The following is a 19,684-nucleotide window of genomic DNA, read 5'->3' as shown; positions in this document are numbered from 1 at the left end:
GGGTCCTCCTGCCAGGCAGGTGAGTGTGTTGGGGGTGGGGGGAGGGACGGGAGACAGACACTGGGTCCTCATGCCGGGTAGGTGAGTGTGCCCATTCTTCACTTATCCCACTCAGTGCATCGTTGTTCCTGTAACTGAGACCAGTCTCTCAGCTCATGCAGTAACAGACTGGCTATGAGCTTCACCCCTCCTGCCAGTCTCCAAAGCAGCCAGCATTCCCTGATGCTGCTCCCACCCTAACCCCTAACCAGTTTCACCACAACTGTGCCATTGTTTCCATGGGCCAATAGAAATGCTGGATATGACTTTGGTTGGTTTTTGGTTTGTCTGTTTGTTTGCTTTAGACAGTGTCTCACTGTGCTGCTCAGTCTGGCCTTGAACTTAAGTTAGCAAGTAGCTGGGCCGTAGGATGCCACTATATCCAGTTTATCCAAGCATAGTTTTTTAAAGAGCACAGAGAGTACAATCAAATATATAAGGCCATAAACCTAGAACTCTGAGATCTATCCAAAAATTCTGCAGAATCTAAATACATCCGTGGCCCTCAGGGTTTGCACTTGAAAAATGATACTGTACTAATGTTCTTGTCACCAAGAAATATGTCATGTCATCCTGGCATGTGTCCTGTTAGAGTAAGTAGGTCTGTTTATATCTACAGGAGACTTAAAACCCTTTTCTCCACAGTTCCAAGGGGCACTGAAGTCACCAAACAGATTATCATTGGTACTCCTGGGACTGTCCTAGATTGGTGTTTCAAGCGAAAACTGATTGATTTGACAAAGATCCGTGTGTTTGTCCTGGATGAAGCAGATGTGATGATCGACACCCAAGGATTCTCCGATCAGAGCATCCGTATCCAAAGGTAATCTTCACATTCATCCTCTCTTCCCAGATTTTCAGTCCAAATGATGAATTGTGTGTGTCCACTCTTCCTAACTACATTCCCTGCTTGATGTCCTGCCGCCCTCCCCTCCAAGTTGACTGTGTGTAGTCATTCCTCTCTCCAGCTCAGCGAGCCCTCAAACTGCTGTGGCTCATGCCTCCTGGCTTTACTTTTGTAGTGCAGGCTTCCAGGTGAAATGTGTGCCCTGAGTCACATCAGGCTTTGCCAATCATATTTTACATCCTAGGCCGGATCCTGAAGGTATCTGCTGAAGGCTGCTGTCTTAGTTAGGGTTTTACTGCTGTGAAAAGAACCACAACCAAGACAGTTCATATAAGGACAGCATTTAATTGGGGCTGGCTTACAGGTTCAGAGGTTCAGTCCATTATCGCCAAGGCGGGAGCATGGCAGCATCCAGGCAGGCATAGTGCAGGAGGAGTTGAAGGCAGCTAGGATGACAGTCTTATAGCCCACACTCACAGTGACTCCAACAGGGCCATAACTTCTAATAGTGCCACTCTGGGCCGAACATTACAAACCATCACAGCTGCCTTGGGACTGTGATGGCTACTGGGGTAGACTAGAAGCACACTGCTGTTGGGCAGGTCTAGGCCTGTCTCTGCTTCTAATCTGTGAGTAAATCTTGCCAGTTCGCCATGTTTCTCTATTTAAATCACCCAAAGGGATTCAGATAACACATTTCTGGGCCCTTCCTCACACTCACTGAATGGAATGTGGCAACGGAAGTTAGCAGTTTGCGTTGCTTTTTTTTTTTTTTTTTTTTTTTTATGTAAGTATATACTCAACATGAAATTCAGTAGTAATGAAAGGCTTATAATGAAGAACAGTAATCCCCTGCCCTGCTCATTCCCAAGAACATGCCTCTCTTTTTCTGATGCTGACCTTCATGTCTTAAATAATATGCACACATTACTGTCCTCTGACTTCCCCGAATAGAAAATAGGCTTGAATTCCTTTCCCCATTCCCCGTCTCCTCTCAGTGCTTAAGTCATGAGAGTTCAGTTGTACAGACACTGGTCATATCATTCTAAGTACACATGCACGTGTGTGCATGCACTCCCCTCCCCCACACACAGGAACTGTTCGCTTCTGGGCCGAGGAGTGTCGTGTTATTATTTTGTGCTTATTACACACTCTTCCTCTACAGTTGATCGTTTGCTTTTTCCCATGCACACCTCAACCTCCTAAAGGCTAAGATTCCAGGCATGAATGACATGAGCATGTGTTTGCTCCTGGAATATGGATGAGACATGCGTGTCTGTCTAAAGCATGCTCTAAACTAAATTGATTAGTATAGATTTGAAAGAGTCAGCTTTCACACTGAAAGACCTCCATCATCTGTTACCGGCACTTCTGCATTCAAAGGACATTTTATTTAGATTTATAAAATGGGTCTCTTATTCTCCTTTTCGTCAAAATGGATTCTTTTCTCATACAGTCTATCCTGAGGGCAATTTTCCCTCCCTCTACTCTTCCCAGTTCCCCCTTCCATCCCAATCTGTTCCCTTTCTGTCTCATTAGAAAAGAATAGGCTTCTAAGCGAGAGCAACCAAACAGGGCATCATAAAATGTGATAGGATAAAGTAAAACCCATCACATCGAGGCTAAACAAGGCAACCCAACAGAAGGAAAAGAGTCCGAGTGCAAGCACAAGACTCAGAAAGACACTTGTTCTCACGCTCAGGAGTCCCGTAAAGACACTAAGCTCAAAGCTCTGATGTATGCACAGAGGAGCTGGTGCAGACCCATGTCGGCCCTGTGCTTGCTGCTTCCATCTCTGTGCGTTCATATGAGCCTTGCTCAAGAGGACCTTGTTCTCCCGGTGTGCCCCGTCCCCTTTGGCTTTATACTCTTTCTGCACCCTCTTTGTAATGTTCCTTGAACTCTGAGATGAAGGATTTGATGGAGATATCACACTTAGAGTTTGAACCAAGTCTTAGACTTTTTCTGCTTGGGACTGTTAGCATTTTGTCTAAGCTCCACCCCACAGTTACCAAGGGGCTGCTTGCCCTCTCCACTCTGTTGCTCTTGCCTTCCTGCTCCTGCTCTGTCCCTCTCGTCTGGTTACCCCCTTCTCTCTCCACGTGCTCATGACCAGCCTCTACTCCTCTACTCCTCTACTTCAATTCACTTCTCCTCTCCTCTCCTCTCTTGTCTTCTCTCTGTCTCTGTCTCTGTCTCTGTCTCTGTCTCTCTCTCTGTCTCTCTCTCTCTCTCTCTCTCTCTCTCTCTTCCTTTCTGTGCCTCTACTATCCTCTTGACTCCCCTCCCCATGCCCTAAATAAACTCTTTTCTATACTATACCCTCATGTTTCTGGTCCCTCAGGGGGAAGGGATGTGTCAGCATGGGCCTACGGAGGCACCCCTTTCCCCACACCTCACCACACCTCCACCAAACATATTCCCTCTCTATCTTTTTTTTTTTTTTTTTTTTTTTTGGTTTTTTTTTTCGAGACAGGGTTTCTCTGTGTAGCCCTGGCTGTCCTGGAACTCACTCTGGAGACCAGGCTGGCCTCGAACTCAGAAATCCGCCTGCCTCTGCCTCCCAAGTGCTGGGATTAAAGGCGTGCGCCACCACCGCCCGGCTCTATCTTTTTATAAACATATCAGGGACTGATTTTCACTGAAGAAATTTTTACATGACCCCCAGATATTTAGATATATGCCATGAGTATGCATATCAAGTATGTACTGAAAATGAATTATAAACAGATTTATCTTAAGAGTTTGTTAAAATGCATATAAGACAGTTTGCATATTGATGAGATGGACATGCCTCTTACCTTTATATCAGGAATTAAATCTTGTCTGCAACAGAGTATATTCAATATTTTCTGGAATTGATTTTTTTTTTAAATTGCCAGTGCTAAGAATACCAGTTTGCATAATTGTATAATGCAAATAGCAGGAATATGTCTCATACCGTTTTGGAAATTGCTAGAATGTTGTTTTTTTTTTTTAATAAAACTCAAATCAGCAACTCAGCATTTTTAAAATCAAACAGTGCAACAATTACAAGACACTAATTTAATAAGATCATGCTAAGTGATGTTCCTATAAGAACAGAAAGCTCTGTAGGGAGCTCATAAGCATACAGTGGTGACCAATTCTAGCCGAGCATCTCAAGTAGCATATGTAGGCGTTTTGTATGGCTTCAGCGGCACACTCAGCACAGAGTGCTCATTCCACGTGCTTGGAAACAGGACTACAATGAAGTCACACTACTCAACCCAGGCAGGCTCTGCTAGAAACACCTAAAGTTCCTTACATGTTTGATTGTGAATTAATTGTTGGCCATTGGCCACCCGTACCTTTTACTGAGTTGCAGACTATGTCACAGCTCACCACATTCAGTCACACACAGCCCACAGCTAAAGAAACTGTATTGTGAACCCCTAAGTCACAGCTACTCCATGTCATGGAGGTAGATCCCAGGGCCAGCACAGTAGCGCATGCTCCTCTGGGTGCTGTGCTGTGGTTCTTGGGAGACTACTCTTTTACCCCAGCACTGGGCTCTTGAGGAAGCCAAATTTAGAAATCTGGAAGCACTGACTCTCTTTCCCTAAACTTGGAAGTCCGTCTCTACATTGGCCTCTTACATCCCTGTCCAGAGTGCCTAGTCCTAAACTCTTCATCCAGGGCCTGTGTTAATCAGGGTTCTGTTGTGCATTTCCTTCTGTCTTGGAGTTAAATGGCGGTCTTTAGCCTTCTTTTTCCTGTCTGCATCATACTTGGTGGTACTTTCTGGTTGTTCCATTTCCACATGCTTCCTTTTCTTTTATTCCAGACACAATGCCTGCCTTCTCCTTCTGAAGGTACTAGCTTCAGTATTTTTGCAGGATAGTGCTGTTGCTGTTTTGATATGGTCTACCTACGCCCCCTCCAGACCCCATTTTCAGCATCATCTCTGAATTGGCCAGCTCTCCTGTTTTCTTTGTTTGCTGTATCTGTATTTCACAAAAGGTGGAGCTTGCTTCTCTCTATCTGGCAGCACTCGCCTACTCTTTCATAGACTGGGGACTAAAATTCCAGTAGGCGGCTGAGCGTATGCCTAACTTGGAAGCTTTACTCTAGGATGGTTGTCATAAGGAACAGTAGAACTACGTGATGTCTGATTCCTTTCCCGGAGGTAGAACTCGGCTGCTGACTCTCTAGGGTGAGAAGACACTGCCAGGAACAGCCACGTGATTTATCCCCACCTGCCATTAGGCTCAGAGCTCCAACTCTGGAACTTCTGCACTCGTCTCCTGGTAGTGTGTGCTTAGCTGGATCCAATTTCCAATGGCCAGTCAAGGGTGACTCCCCTCTTACCATCTTCTAACCAGTAAGTTAGTGAGGTCCTGCATAGAGTGAAGGGCTTGAGTCAAGGGGGGCTTCTGAATAGGTCCCTTTTATTTTGTACTCACAAGAATACTGTATAATGAGTAGAGCATTTATGTTGGTTGCTCAACACCCCTCCCATTTTCCTTTCTTTTGGCTGAAACAATTAAATAAGTGGTTCTTTTAATTCTGTCCAGTGTGAGAGCGCTGAATCTTACAGTAGGAGATTGACTGCTGACCTTCCAGAACGATTACCTAAGCTTTGCTCTGAGACTGACATTCAGGGTGGGTGGCAGGGTGTTTGACGTTTTGCATGAATGTGGAGCTGATCACAGCATACAGCCCTGTGTGTGTATCCACAAGTGTGCACAGAGCAGCCGGTGGCCGTGCCTGAAGAGCAGCTGTCTGGTAGCTGGATGACAGCCGTCTTCCTTTCTCTCTTTCAGAGCTTTGCCCTCTGAATGCCAGATGCTCCTCTTTTCAGCAACCTTTGAGGACTCTGTGTGGCAGTTTGCTGAACGAATCATTCCTGACCCCAATGTTATCAAGTTGCGAAAAGAGGAACTGACCCTCAACAACATCCGGCAGTATTATGTGTTGTGTGAGAACAGGAAAGACAAATACCAAGCCCTCTGTAACATCTACGGTGGAATCACCATTGGCCAAGCCATTATCTTCTGCCAGGTAAGCCTGCTGCCTATGTCCTTGCCACAGACAGGGGTCCACACAAGTGGGAGAGGGAGACTAGCCTATTAATAAATGTCTTCTCACCAGGCACTGTGTTCAGTTTACTCCTGAATAGAAATCCAGTTTAGGGGTAAAACTTAGGAGTGAGAAGGTGGAATAGGACCTTAAGTGGATGTTGAATAAGGTTCCTCTTAGAGGCCCTGCTCCTGTCGTAAGGTTTCCTGGGTGTTACTTCATGCCGACATCCCACCAGTTTATTTTATGTGGGTTTGGGAGGTGCTGTGCTTTGCTTTCTGCTGACACGTTTCGTGCTGATATGTTTTATTTTTGTCCCTGCCACATGAACAGGCCAAGCCTTATGAGCAGGATCTTGAGACATATCCCTGCACTAGACTGACATCTGCTGGCATATGGACAGAACTGAAATCCTTTGTAGAGTAAAAACAAGTTCAGGATAACCATGTAAACTGGGCAAGATCCTTAGCTTTAGAATTGTTTTCTTTTTGGTCCATTTAACAAAAAAAAAAAAAAATGATGAGGAGAAGGAGGAGGAGGAGGAGGAGGAGGGGCAGGAGCAGGAAGTTGGGTAGCTGTTTTACTGTATATATAAAGATGTCAGTCAGACAGCTCCTGCAAAGAACTCTTGCATTGTTTGTTGCCTTGGTTTTGTCATCAGCTTGTGGAAGAGAAGGCCAAAGCTTGGCCGGGTTTAGGAGAACGTGACTCTTAGAAACGCCGTCTGAAAATCCCATGTCACGATCTAAGACTTCTTAGCAAGCTGAGGGAGGAAGGAAGCAAAATTCTTCCACGGCTTTCGCCTTGCACCCAAAAGCATAACAGGAATTGCCAGTCGGGTTGACCGCTGCTTTTCTCTCTCATAGACACGTCGAAATGCCAAGTGGCTGACTGTGGAGATGATGCAGGATGGCCACCAGGTGTCCCTGCTAAGTGGGGAGCTCACGGTGGAGCAGCGAGCTTCCATCATTCAGAGATTCCGAGACGGCAAAGAGAAGGTTCTTATAACGACCAATGTCTGTGCTCGAGGTATGTCAAAGTTGGGTGGGTGTTGCTGTGAAGTGTACACGCAATGCACCTTAGAGTTGACTGACCTTCACAGTCATGTGACCACCGCTGTAATCAGAGCTCTGCTAGCCCTCCACCCTTGCCTCACCTTTCTCTGCAGTCAGCCTCCTCCCAGTGCATAGCCCCTGGCAACTGCGGAAGACATTTCAGGGTGCACTTTTGTCTCTTCCAAGCTGCACCTAAGTTGAACCAGACAGCGTACAGCCTTTGTATCTGACATGATGCTGTTGAATTTCTCCAGCTTTGTTTGCTACTTGAAATTCCTTTTCATTGAGAATAGTGTTCCATTGATAGTTCAGCCATTTACCAGTTGGCTGTTGGAGTTGCTCGCAGCTAGGGGCTAACTCTGAATGCGTGTATGCTAGAAACTCATGTGCAGTGTTCACACGCTTTCTTTTCTCTTGGGTGAATACCTAGCACTAGGATGGCCTTCTAAGAAACTGCACAGCTCTTGACTGTGTCTCAGCCACTGTGCTTTCCCATAGCAGTTGTCCCATGTCCCTGTCACTCACTAAGCATGTCAGTTCCTTATTTCATCCATTCAGATGGACATGTATAGTATCTCCACATGGATTTCATTTGCAGTTCACAAATAGCATCAACATTACTAGTATCTCAGGTGTATCTCAAGGTTTCAGGTTTTAAATCTACAGCCGTGGGATGGGGAGTGTTAAGAAAGGGGACCGGCTGTCTCTTCATCCTTCCTACATCCTTGCTTGGACCCTATGCTCAAACCATGTTCTCTAGGTCATTGGGAGTTTAGCAAGCAGAACGAAGGGCTGCTGTATTCACGGTCGGTTCAGCCTTTGACTTTTGGAAGCATGGCCTGCCTGAAAGGCTGGACTTCTTGCCTGAGCTAGCCAAAGGGACTCTGCTGTCCACATGGTGGCTGTAAACTGTATCTGCTCTTGAAAGCACCATTTGAAACAACCATAGTGTGATTGGGGAGCTGGACTTTTTTATTTGACTAATTTAAATGTGAATGGCTATATAAAGTTTCATGGTTTCCTTTCTGGACAGAACAATCTCAGGCCCTAGGGTAAAGGGAGGTTGGGGGGTGAAAGCTCAGCCTAGAGAAGGCAGGATCATTATTATGTGGGCAGCCTGTCAGTGTGAGGATGGAAGGCCCAGAGAGCAAAGAAGTCTCCTAGGCAGCACCAGGTGGGAAGGTATAGAAGGGAGGAAACAGTTCAGGGTGTTGTTGGTATTGTTGTCTTGTTGGGGTTTTTGTTGTTATTGTTGTTGTGTGGTTGGTCTGGTTTGGTTTTATGCTGGAGGTCAAACCCAGGGCCTTGTGCTTGCTAGGTGGGCACTTGACCACCGAGCCACATCACTAGCCAGGATAAAAGTTCAATTGGTAGGAAAATGGCTAGCCCTTGGAACTGGAATTGAACATGAAGAAGAAGTGAGCCCAGAGGTGGTCCGAGGCCTTGAGGGACTTGTAACCTAGGCTCTAAACTGTGGTGGCCATCCTGTGAGACGTTTAGAGGAGTGGGAGAAGAGATAGAGGGGAAAACATTCTGGAAGTTGTACCAGTTGAAGCAAGAGATTTAAAAAATAAAAGACCTGATGAGAACATAGCCATAGAAGAAAGTGGAACTGCACCCTGTAATGGGTAAGAAGACCCTGGACCTATGGCTTAGCCCCATTGAAGTAGGGAGAAGCTTGACCCTGTAGGCTTGGTGAGGGCCCCTTTCTCTCCTCAGTCCCCACTCACTTATACATATACATGCTTTGTACCTATTTAGATTTCTGCAAATCAGCCTTTATTGACAGTCTGACCGGCATCACAGACATCACGGGGTATAAGCAACCTGACATACTTTATGACATAAAACCAGTTTTGATTTCCAATTTTTTTCCACAAGCAAGAATTCCTTTGGCAAATACAGTTCTTGGTAGATTTGTCCTGAAGAAAATATTGCAAGATGTTACAGTGTCTCCCTTCTCCTAGGAATTGATGTGAAGCAGGTCACCATTGTTGTGAACTTCGACCTCCCTGTAAACCAGTCAGAAGAGCCAGACTATGAGACCTATCTCCACCGTATTGGGCGGACGGGACGCTTTGGGAAAAAGGGTCTTGCCTTCAACATGATTGAAGTGGATAAGCTGCCCTTGCTTATGAAAATTCAAGACCACTTCAGTAAGTAGCAGGCTTTCACATTCCCAGTAGGAGGAACTCAGAGGCCATGTGGACAGTGAGGGGATGTGTGAAGCAGAAGCCATGAGGGAAAAGCTTCTAATTCACAGGATCAGAGTCATAACACAGGCCAAGTGATTACATAATTCCTTTATGCTTGTTAAATAGAAGGTAAGTGTCAAGTAGAATTCACAGAAGCTCATTCTGCTGTCTGTAGAATTTTATGCCTATAGGGTGATTGGTACCACAAAGTAGGATTTATTGTGTCCCAACTTCCTCTTTTGTTTATAGTTTCACCTCCTCTTGTCTCACCCTCTCAGACAGAACAAGCTTGACTTCTGAGCTCTGCAACCCTTTTCCAGCCCCACACCTAAACAAGCAGGCTCAGCTAGCCTGCTGGGGCCCCAAACTGGCAGAATGCACACATGGGAACCCCAAGGTTTTCACCACCCAATAGCTCTGCCCTCTCTCCTGTGCATGCTTTCAAAAGCCGAGTGTAGTAGCACATGCTTTAAGTGAGGGCATTCAAGAGGCAGAGGCAGGAGGATCTCTGTGAGTTCAAAGACAGGCAGAGCTACGTAGTGAGACTCTGCATTGAAAAAACAAACAAACAAACAAACAAAAACTTACCCCCAAGCCCAAGAGAGCACAGATGTGTGTGAGGAACAATGCAAAGAGGCATTAGGTACCATCTTCTCGGATGGAACTCTGTTGGAAGCAGCGGACACGCTCCGCAGGAAGTGGAATCACAGAACATTTGGATCGGAATTTGTAAAGATTTTCAGGCTGGCTGCTGCATAGCCCACTGACCCTCCAAAGGGTTGCGTAGGCTCCCCATCTTAATCTATCTGGGTGGTGGGGTGAGAAGCACCCAAGAAGGCCACTGCTGCTATGCTGAGCTCTTGGGAAGTAAGTACAGTGAATAGGCTTGGTCCTCTCTAGCTTTTCTCACTGAGCCTGTCTTTTGCACAAGGTGTCTAGATATGTACATGCTGGACCCATTGCACTTGATGCTGTTTTCGTTTATGTGGGTCAGCTATTTGGTGAGTGTGCCTTACTTATCTTGAGCTTTCTATACAAAATTCTCAGGAGCCCTTTTTTTTTTTTTTCTTAGATGGGGTTTCTCTGTGTAGCTCAGACTGTCCTGGAACTCACTCTATGTAGACCAGAGTCAGACTCACAGATCCACCTGCCTCTGCCTCCTCAGTGCTGGGATTAAAGACGTGCACCACTGCACCCTGCTTAAAACGTGTGTTTTCAAAGGTGTCACTCTCTGCAGAAACTTATCACCGGCCAGAATGACCCACCTAGGATGACACTGGTTCTTTCTCTTCCGTTCTTTCAGACAGCAATATTAAGCAGCTCGACCCAGAAGACATAGATGAGATCGAGAAGATTGAATATTGAAGAGAGTGTGACTCTTGTTGTTTGTGGGCTGTCTTAGTTTACGTGAGAATGTTTCAGCAGAGTTTGAAGATAATTTTCTATGTTGAGGCTCTGTCAAGGTGAAACTGTCACAGATAACAAATAAATGCCATGGCTCTCTTCACCTGAGACCTGAGGGTCTTTGAAACTAAGTTTATTCATAGCATAAGATCCTTTTAAATGAGAGTGCAAGATTCCTTCTAACCTGTGTACAGGTAAAAATGTGATGTTCCCTGGGCTGCTCACCGAGCTTTCTGTTTAGTCTATATGCTGTGTAGCTCATGCCTATTTATAAATCTGGCCACAAGGGGGCAGTAGAACATCATCAGTTTTTAGAATTTAAGCTAGCAGGCTAGTAAAACCATCCATTTTCAGGCCTCACTCACAGACTGCCCTCTCTGCATATTCATTTCCCGGTTCCCACCCCCATGCTCTCAGATGAAAGCATACTTTAAAACTTCTGGGGAGAGAGAGAGGGAGGGAGGGAGGGAGGGAGGGAGGGAGGGAGGGAGGGAGGGAGAGAGAGAGGGAAAGAGGAGAGAGGCATTTTGTCTTTTAATATTCCAGGTGACATCCAGAACTTATTTGCTTGTTACTATCTTCAGATTAGAAAAGATCTATTCTGTCAAGTTATCTCATAGACTTTATTCTAGATCTTTCAAAAAAATGAGCAATGAAGTTTTTAAAAACTACAAGGCAGAACCTGGGGAGACAGCCCAGCGGCTGTGTGAGCGTGAGTGAGTTCACATCCCCAGCATGCATAGAAAGACCAGACCTAGTAGAACAAAACTGCACAGAGCTGAGAGCCAGAGACATAGATCCGGGGAGGTCTCAGGACAAGTTAGTGTATCTGATAGAGCGGGCTCCAGGTTCAGTGAGACACACTGTCCCAGGAAACAAGGTAGCGAGCGGTGGCATCCGCCTCCGCCCTCCACATCCCCACAGCATCTGCACACCTGCACCCACTCACAGCCGTGCACACTCATCTATACATGTACACCCACACACATGCATGCATCACACAAATCCACTAAAAAATTAAGTACAACCAAAATAAGCCCAGAAGGAACATGTCAGGGAGTCAAAAGTTTGTTTATAAAAATCTCACAGTAGCAGAGCATGAGGACGCATGCCTGGAGTCCCAGCATTCAGTAAGCCTCGTCAGGCAGAGTTCCACAAGTTTGAGGCCAGCATGGTCAACACAGCAAGACCTGTCCCAAAAAGTTTGTTTCAAGGAAAATTTTTAGATCTTCCATGGACATATTTCTATGAGCAAAAATGTTCTTAGTTTCCACATTTGCTACATAAAAATTAAATCATGAGCTTGAAAACATGGGATGAATGGCTAGATTGTCACAAAGCCAATTCATGTGTTCCAGAACCCTACAGCTCTGCCATCCTCCAAGCTGCCAGTGGTACCTCCAGTGGGTATTACTGCCACCCTGCTGTGATAGTCCACTTAGATGTCACTGTGCCCAAGTCAATCCCTAGGTTACAGACTCCTCACGCAACACATCCTTGTGCTAGCCAGCATGGAAAGGGGAATGCAATGGCAGAGACCCAGTGTAAGCTAGCATCCAAAAAGCTGAATGGGAAGAACGTGTATCTGACGTCACACCGATGGGTTCCTAATGGCCTCTAGACCAGCTGTAGATGGGATAGACCAGGCCTACTATACAGGGGTGGGACATACTTAGCAGATGGCAGTCTCCTGATATGGGTCCCCCTAGGCAACGTTCTAGATCAGCTCATCCTGGGAATAACCAAGAGAGCCTAGGAAAACCTACCAGTCCCTTGTCCTGGGTAAATAAGTCCAAATGCTGAGGATAGGATCCAGAAGTACTTAGGTAAAGAGTGGAGAGTGTTGGCAGAGCGATGGGTAGAAAGACGGCTGTCTAACAAGATGTGGAGTCAGAGAGATTCTCAGAGTGAGTTTGCCAATGGAGCCGTCACTGGGGAATCCCTGCTCCACTGCTCCACTGAATCTGCTTCCCTCTCTATGATTAGAAACTGTCATTCCTGTGTGCTCAGTACCTCATGCAAGATGGTACCTGTGATAGCAAATCCACGAGTATTTACTCTTCTTATAAGGAAATATTTTTCTTCTTTTTCTGTCTCCTCATTCAGTAGCATTTTTCTTAGTTTGAACCCCAATAGTAAGACATATGATAAGCATGACAGACATAATAAGCATGTGAGACTCCTATCTCTCGATTTGAGAAAGTTCTACCCAGCTCAGCCTCGGTGCATCCTGTATACAGCCCACATATACACTCTTTCCAGTGTAGATCTCTGGTAAGGCCTGAGCAGATCCGCATAGCCACAAGAGCCTTTGGTAAGCTCCACCTGGCAGCACTTCCCACAGGGTCTGCCAACACTAGACAGTCTTCTGTCTTGCCCTTTGTCCCTCTCCTCCCATTCCTTTGTCTCACCACCTAGGAGGCAGCAAGGTCACAGCTGTATTAAACTGCTGTCGTGGTTTGGAGAAGTCAACAATCCAGAGACCTTTGCAGGAGAAGCTCCTTGCTCAGAACTGTAAGCAGTTTTCATATCTCCACAATGGCATGGCCGAGGTCCACTCTTTGAGTGCTAGCTGGAAGAAAGGAATAAATGGAGAATCAAGAAATAGCCAGATGGTTTCAGAGCATCTGTAAGCTGGCTTAATCAGCTGTGTATTCCTTGGTACCAGAGACTGAACCAAATCCGGGAGGTTTATATTGGCCAGCTCAATACTGTTAGCCTCCAGAACCTGGTGATTATGTGTGGCAGGGTTGTGATCTGCGGGGGAACCGTGAGTGATCACCTTGTCCGAGCAAGCCCTGCTGCTGTGATGTTAGGTGCAGGATCTAAGGCAGCTACTAATAATTGGAAAGGCAAAAGAGTCGCCCATGGCCTGGTAGGATGTCTGACAGCTCAAGGGACATTACTGTATTTAGAGAAAGCATTGATCCAAAAGCCACTGGCAGTCTACACCTATGAGCAATGATGGAACATCTTAGAGGAGTATGGGAGTGGGTTGGGAGTAGGGGAGTGAGCAGATCCTTACAAGACATGGGGAAAGTGCTGGTTGTACCAAACCTGCATTCAGTTCTTGGGCTCTTCTTAGCTCGTGCAAGTACCTAGATTAGAAAAAGAACCCAAGCTGTTGGGCTGCAAACAGAAATACAAGCCCAGGCCTAGGGCCTCTCGGGCATCATTAAACAGTCCGTCATACATACATACGTCGGTGGGCCTCACAGACCTAGCACTGGGTGTCTATTAGTCTTTCAAGGGAGCTACAGAAGGTTCTGTTCTCTTCAATTCTGACCACTCCAGCCCTCAGCCACTTCCAGAGAATAATCAGGAATAGCTAAGACCTGTGTCATTTTGCTCTACAGCCCATGAAATATAAAGCCTAGCTGTCTGCTTTGAGGGATACTAACTTTTAAAATCCACATTGAGAGAATTATATGTTGTTCCACCCCCTCGTGCCTGTCTGCTGGCTGCCTCGCCCTCTCCTCCTGCTCTCGCTTCCTAGGATAACGTTTTCATCCAGATTCTGCCATCTTGTTTGCTGTGGGCATCCCTGGTCAGTTGAGCCATGCTCTGGCCTGTTCCTATAGTGTTGCCTGGCCCATTATCTCTAGACACTGTTCTGATTTCTCCTGTTGCTTTGCGAACTATTGTTTATCATACAAGTGAGACTGAAGCACCATTCAGTTTTACCTACACTTTCTACATTGATGTGGGAGGGGCCACATACATGCCACAACACATATGTGCAGGTCAGAAGACCACTTTAGTAGTTGGTTCTCTCCTGTCACCAAGTTGGTTCTGACATGGAACTCAGGCTATCAGGCTTGGTGGCATGTGTCTTTGCTAATGAGCCATCTCTCTCGCCCCTATTCATAACCCCACCCCCTCCATGTTTGCAGGATTGTTATTGTCGAGACAGGCTCTCTTTGTACAGCCCTAGCTGGTCTCGAACTTGCTCTTTAGAGCCGGCTGGCCCCAAACTCACAAAGATCCATCTGCCTCTGCCTCCTAAGTTAGATTAAAGCATGTGCCTACTCTCCATTTTTACTGTACAGTTTCTCCTTCAGACAGAATTTAACATACTTGGAGTAAAATAACAGGAAGTGCACATGAAGTGTCCTGGAGCTTGGTGCAAGTAACTCTTTAGCTGCCCCACAGGAGGCCGCAGGCAGGGCCCAGCTGTATGACTGCCCGGCCCACACTCACCAGCGTTCAGCCTTCCACTTCTAGGGAAGTTAGAAACAAGTAAAAGGCTATAATACTTTAAGGAAGATGAGCTCCAGGGAGACTCTCTTAATGGCAATCCAAAGTCTATACTGTCCTTCTTGATCAGAGTAACTATGTGTTTATTTCAGTTTTGAAATACATTTTCAAGGAGTAGGGATGCTCTCCTATTTTAAACTTAATAATTTCCTAAGCTAAAATGCATAGTCAGTCAAAGAGAAAATGGTTACTTTTACTAGATTGTAGAGTCAGTGCAAATTTGGCATAAAATCATCTCTGAGGCTCAACCCACTAAGACACCATGTTTCCAGAATACCACAAAGAAACAATAGATGTGAAGAATATAAGCCCTGTTGCTCACCAGTGAGAGGGATGGGTGAGGATTAGAGTCTAATCACACTGTCCTCCCTTCCAGATGCACTGGCTTCTTCCCACCTGACTATGTCTTTACACCTTGCTCCATTAGCTTATGCAGAATATAGGTTATTTTAGTTTAATATTTCTATTATAAAAGCAATAAAACAGCCAGTGATAGTGACAAAGATGTCATCGGAAACTCCCTCAGTTACTGCCTTGATGTGCCCTCCTCATCTTGCTAGGGACAGAGTCCATCCTAGTGCATGTCTGACAGCAGATAACCATGTGTGCTTCGCCTGTTGTTCTCAGTCTTTGGGGCTATCTTTTAAGAGTACTAATTGGCTAGATTATCCCATCTGGTAAATATGCACTAAATCTTTGTTCGTGATCAAGCGACATCCAGCTTTCCAGCAGTCTAAGTAGTGCTGCACAATATTTTTGATTATTTCTTAGGATTAAGTATGTTAAGTTTGAGTGCCAAATCAAAAAAACTGGAGCATCTTTATGACTGTCAGTCTGTCCTCACTCCCATCACCGTCTGTCTGTCTGTCCTTACCTTACCATCAGCTGATATTTTCATTGCAGGCTGCATGCTCACTTGTTTTGATTCACATTTTTTTCCATGCAAACAAGATTATTTCTTTGTATGTGATTCGTCGTTTGAAAACCATCTGTAGTATCATTTGTCTTGTAAGATCATAATGTTATCCTTATCAAGTTGTGTAAAGTACATGTGTGCTTTTTTTCCAGATACAATAAAGATATTAACCTTTTTATTGAAAGTATTATTTTCCATATGCCTGCCTTTTCAATTTTAGATCACAGTCCCACATAAAATTATATTGCCCAGAGCTAAGGATATATACTGCTCTTGCAGAGGCACTAAGTTCAATTCTCAACACATACATCAGACAGCTCATAACTACCTATAATTTCAGTTCCAGGGGTTCTAATGCCTCTGATCCACTTGGGCACTTGCACTCAAGTATGCAATCTCAATCTGTCTCTGTCTCTGTCTCTCTGTCTCTCTGTCTCTGTCTACCTCTCTCTCTCTCTCTCTCTCTCTCTCTCTCTCTCTCTCTCTCTCTCTCTCTCACACACACACACACACACACACACACACACACACTTAAAAATATTTTTAAGGGCTGGTGAGATGGCTCAATGGGTAAGAGCACCGACTGCTCTTTCGAAGGTCCTGAGTTCAAATCCTAGCAACCATATGGTGGCTCATAACCACCAGTAATGAGATCTGATGCCCTCTTCTGATGCGTATGAAGACAGCTACAGTGTACTTATTTATAATAATGAATAAATTTTTGGACCGGAGCAAGACTGGAGTGAGCAGGGTTGACCAGAACGACCAGAGGTGCTAAAAGTCAATTCCCAACAACCAGATGAAGGCTCACAACTATCTGTACAGCTTCAGTGTGTGCTCGTATGCATAAAGTAAATAAATCTTTAAAAAATATTCTTAATTCTTTAATCTTGTAATATGCTCATAATCTTGTGATTTTTTTTCTTAGTCTATTCTAAAATGTTAACACTACTCTAGAAACATTTTAATTTTATGCTAGGCTATTTGTGGTTTTAATACTACATTTATTAGCAATCATGTGTTCTCATGCCATGGTTTGGGTGTGGAGGTCAGAGGACAATCTTCAGAATTCAGTTCTCTCCTTCAACCATATCAGGTCCAGGCACTGAACTAAGGTTATCAGCCTGGCAGCCAGTGCCTTAGCTTTACTTCAGTCCATCTGAAACACTGCAGTGTGAGGCCTACCAAACTGATTCTACTTTTTCCTCTTAAAATACAGTTAACTATGAGGCTGCAGATGTAGCTCCATTGTAGAAAACTTGCTCTCAATTCAATATCCTGCCACACACTAGGTGGGGTGGGGTGGGTAGAGTTTAGGTCTAATACTTCTAACCCCTCCTTTAAGAAATCTGTTTTGCATTTTTTCTGGCAATCTCCTTTTTTCATAATAGGTTTCTATATCTTGAACACATAAGATTCTGGGGATCTATGAATTTGTTTTTCCTTGTGCCAGTTTTTTGTTTTTGTTTCTGTTTTAAGATTTATTTAGTTTGTGTCTTATTAGGGTTTTACTGCTGTGAACAGACACCACAACTAAGGCAAGTCTTATAAAAACAAACATTTAATTGGGGCTGGCTTAGAGGTAGGTCCAGAGTTTCGGTCTATTATCAAGGTGGGAGCATGGCAGCATCCCGGCAGGCATGGTATAGGAGGGGCTGAGAGTTCTACATCTTTATCTGAAGGCTGCTAGCAGAATACTGACTTCCAGGAAGCTAGGGTAAGGGTCTTAAGCCCACGCCCACAGTGCAACGCCTACTCCAAAAAGGCCACACCTGGGAAAAGTGCCTCTCCCTAGGCCAAGTATATACAAATCATCACAGTACGTTTACAGCATTCTGTCTGCATGTACACGGCTGGACAGTAGATCTCATTATAGAGGGTAACGCTTGGAAAGGGGCCCAATTACAAGCTCCTGGCTTGTTGAAGGACCTATTCCTGCTGTGGCCTCTCTTCCAGGTCCTATCCACTTCTGCAATCCTTTACATTTGTGACTCCTCTGAGCCAGCAGCTTCAGCCTCTGCTTATTCCTCATTCTATAGGCAACAGAGCCTTGTCTACTGTATTTCTTCTTTGGGACCCATATTCTAACCCAGTGCAGGTTAGAATATGTGTTCCCCAGCCATGGGAAGAGAATGGAAAAGGCTAAAGCAGGTAGCCCTGTGTACAGAAGAGGTTTGTGTGGGCCAGTGCATTTTTGCAGCACTGGCTTCGGTGTGAAGACAGGGATCTCAGGGATCCTGTTAGCTTCTGCACCCCACAGTTCCAGAATGCCTACCTAGGGAAGACTGCAAAAGGAAGAAGGAGCTACATTATACTTAAATTATACTTAAAAGTATACAAAATTATACTTAAAGCCTATATATATTTGGGTATAGACAGGCTTAGAAACACAAAGCCACTTGGCACATTATGGGAACTGTATGACTATGGGTGACCTCCTGCACGCCTGTTGCTGTCTACTGCAGACTGGACACTTTGAAGGGAGCTCTGGTCAAAGAAGAGAAAACAGTAGATCCCATCTGAAGCCCTCATGACACAGCACTCCCCAGCCTTGCACTTAGCTACTCTGTGCTCCTCAGGGGAAAATTCTATCTAAGAAGAATTTCATGGTTTATGAACAGCCTGCTTGACTTTCACTACATTAAGCACTAAGACTATGATCACAGCTGGGTATAGTGGCATTAGCCTTTAATTCCAGCACTCAGGAGGCAGAGGCAGAAGGATCTCTGAGTTCAAGGTCAAAGTGATCTACATAGTGAGTTCCAGGGGGCTACATAAACCCTGTCTCAAAAAAAAAAAAAAAGACTATGATCAGATGATCAGCCCAGAGGTTGACATGTGACAAGCTGTCCCACTAGGACCAAAAAATCTTGAAGACAAAAGAGACAGCTAAACAAGCTGACCAGTGATGCCTCAACACCTTTCAAGAGCATTATTTTAAAAACCGGAATGCTGGACTCACTCATGAAGGGCTATAATCCTAGCTACTCGAGAGAAGCAGGAGAAGCGCAAGTTCAACGCCAACTTGGGCAGTTAGACCTTGTCCCTAGGGAGAGGGAAGAGATAAAAAGAGATTAGTCTACTGTGTCTGAGGTCCTCTCTTCAATTTCTAGGAACACACACTTGCACACAGGTACATGCACTCGAGCAACACACACACACACACACACACACACACACACACCTTTGACAAAGTTCAGCATGGTTGGCATACACTTGTAATCCCAAAGCTCAGGGTACTGAGACAGGAGGATCATGAGTTTGAAGCCAGTCTAGGCTACCTAGGGAGACCTTGATAAAAAATAAAGAAGGGGAACCCTCTGAGGAATGGGGTTCAGTGATGGTGTGTTAAATGTAAAGACCTGACTTCGATCCTTATCACCCCAAGGGAAAAAAAAGTTCTTTCTTACTGGAAGAATTTTTATGAGACTGAAGTGTTGACAACTTTGTCATTCCCAGAACTTGCAGGCACAAGCCTCCCCCTCCTCCCTCACCCCCGTAGCCTTAGTTTTTTTGGTACTTTTTTTTTTCTCCTCACTTTTACGGGGGTGGGAAAACTGTCTTGAGCAAGCAGAAAGTTTTATCCAAGGTGTTTGGCAGAGAATCTGGGTTCTAGGAAAGATTTATGTCTTGGTCTTCTGGCACGGCTTCCTGTTAGCTCACTTGAAATAACTGAGTAAATGAGTTCACTTTATCCTCTTGAAGGGGAGCCCAGGGCAGCTTGGTACCCAGCTGGGGTCCACCGGGACCTGAGGCAATGTTCATGTCTCAGTCACTCTGAGCTCAGCCCTTTTTATGTCTATGTGAGATCATTACATCGAGGTGGGCAGGGGGCAGAGCCTAGGAATGAATGGTGTGATGGAAATTCCAGTGGGATGGAGTCAGGGGACACAGCCGAAAGCATGGCTAAGGGGGTTCACTGAGAAGGCTG

At 45.2% G+C, this 19,684-nt stretch overlaps 1 protein-coding gene across 1 annotated transcript in view; it reads left to right on the top strand.

Annotated features, from left to right (window-relative positions):
- Ddx25 (DEAD-box helicase 25) overlaps window positions 1-10,688 on the top strand; it is a 17,514-nt gene extending 6,826 nt beyond the window's left edge. Inside the window, exons 8-12 of the mRNA XM_031346375.1 lie at window positions 685-862; window positions 5,671-5,908; window positions 6,793-6,955; window positions 8,949-9,137; window positions 10,480-10,688. Coding sequence (XP_031202235.1) covers window positions 685-862; window positions 5,671-5,908; window positions 6,793-6,955; window positions 8,949-9,137; window positions 10,480-10,541 — 830 coding nt within the window. The 3' untranslated portion in view covers window positions 10,542-10,688. The remainder of the gene's footprint in view (window positions 1-684; window positions 863-5,670; window positions 5,909-6,792; window positions 6,956-8,948; window positions 9,138-10,479) is intronic.
- The last annotated feature ends 8,996 nt before the right edge of the window (window positions 10,689-19,684 follow it).

Source organism: Mastomys coucha, unplaced genomic scaffold, assembly GCF_008632895.1.
Source record: "Mastomys coucha isolate ucsf_1 unplaced genomic scaffold, UCSF_Mcou_1 pScaffold23, whole genome shotgun sequence".
In the NCBI taxonomy this organism is placed as follows: Eukaryota; Metazoa; Chordata; class Mammalia; order Rodentia; family Muridae; genus Mastomys; species Mastomys coucha.
Note: the sequence above shows the minus strand (reverse complement) of the source record. Positions and strands in the feature narration are given on the sequence as shown.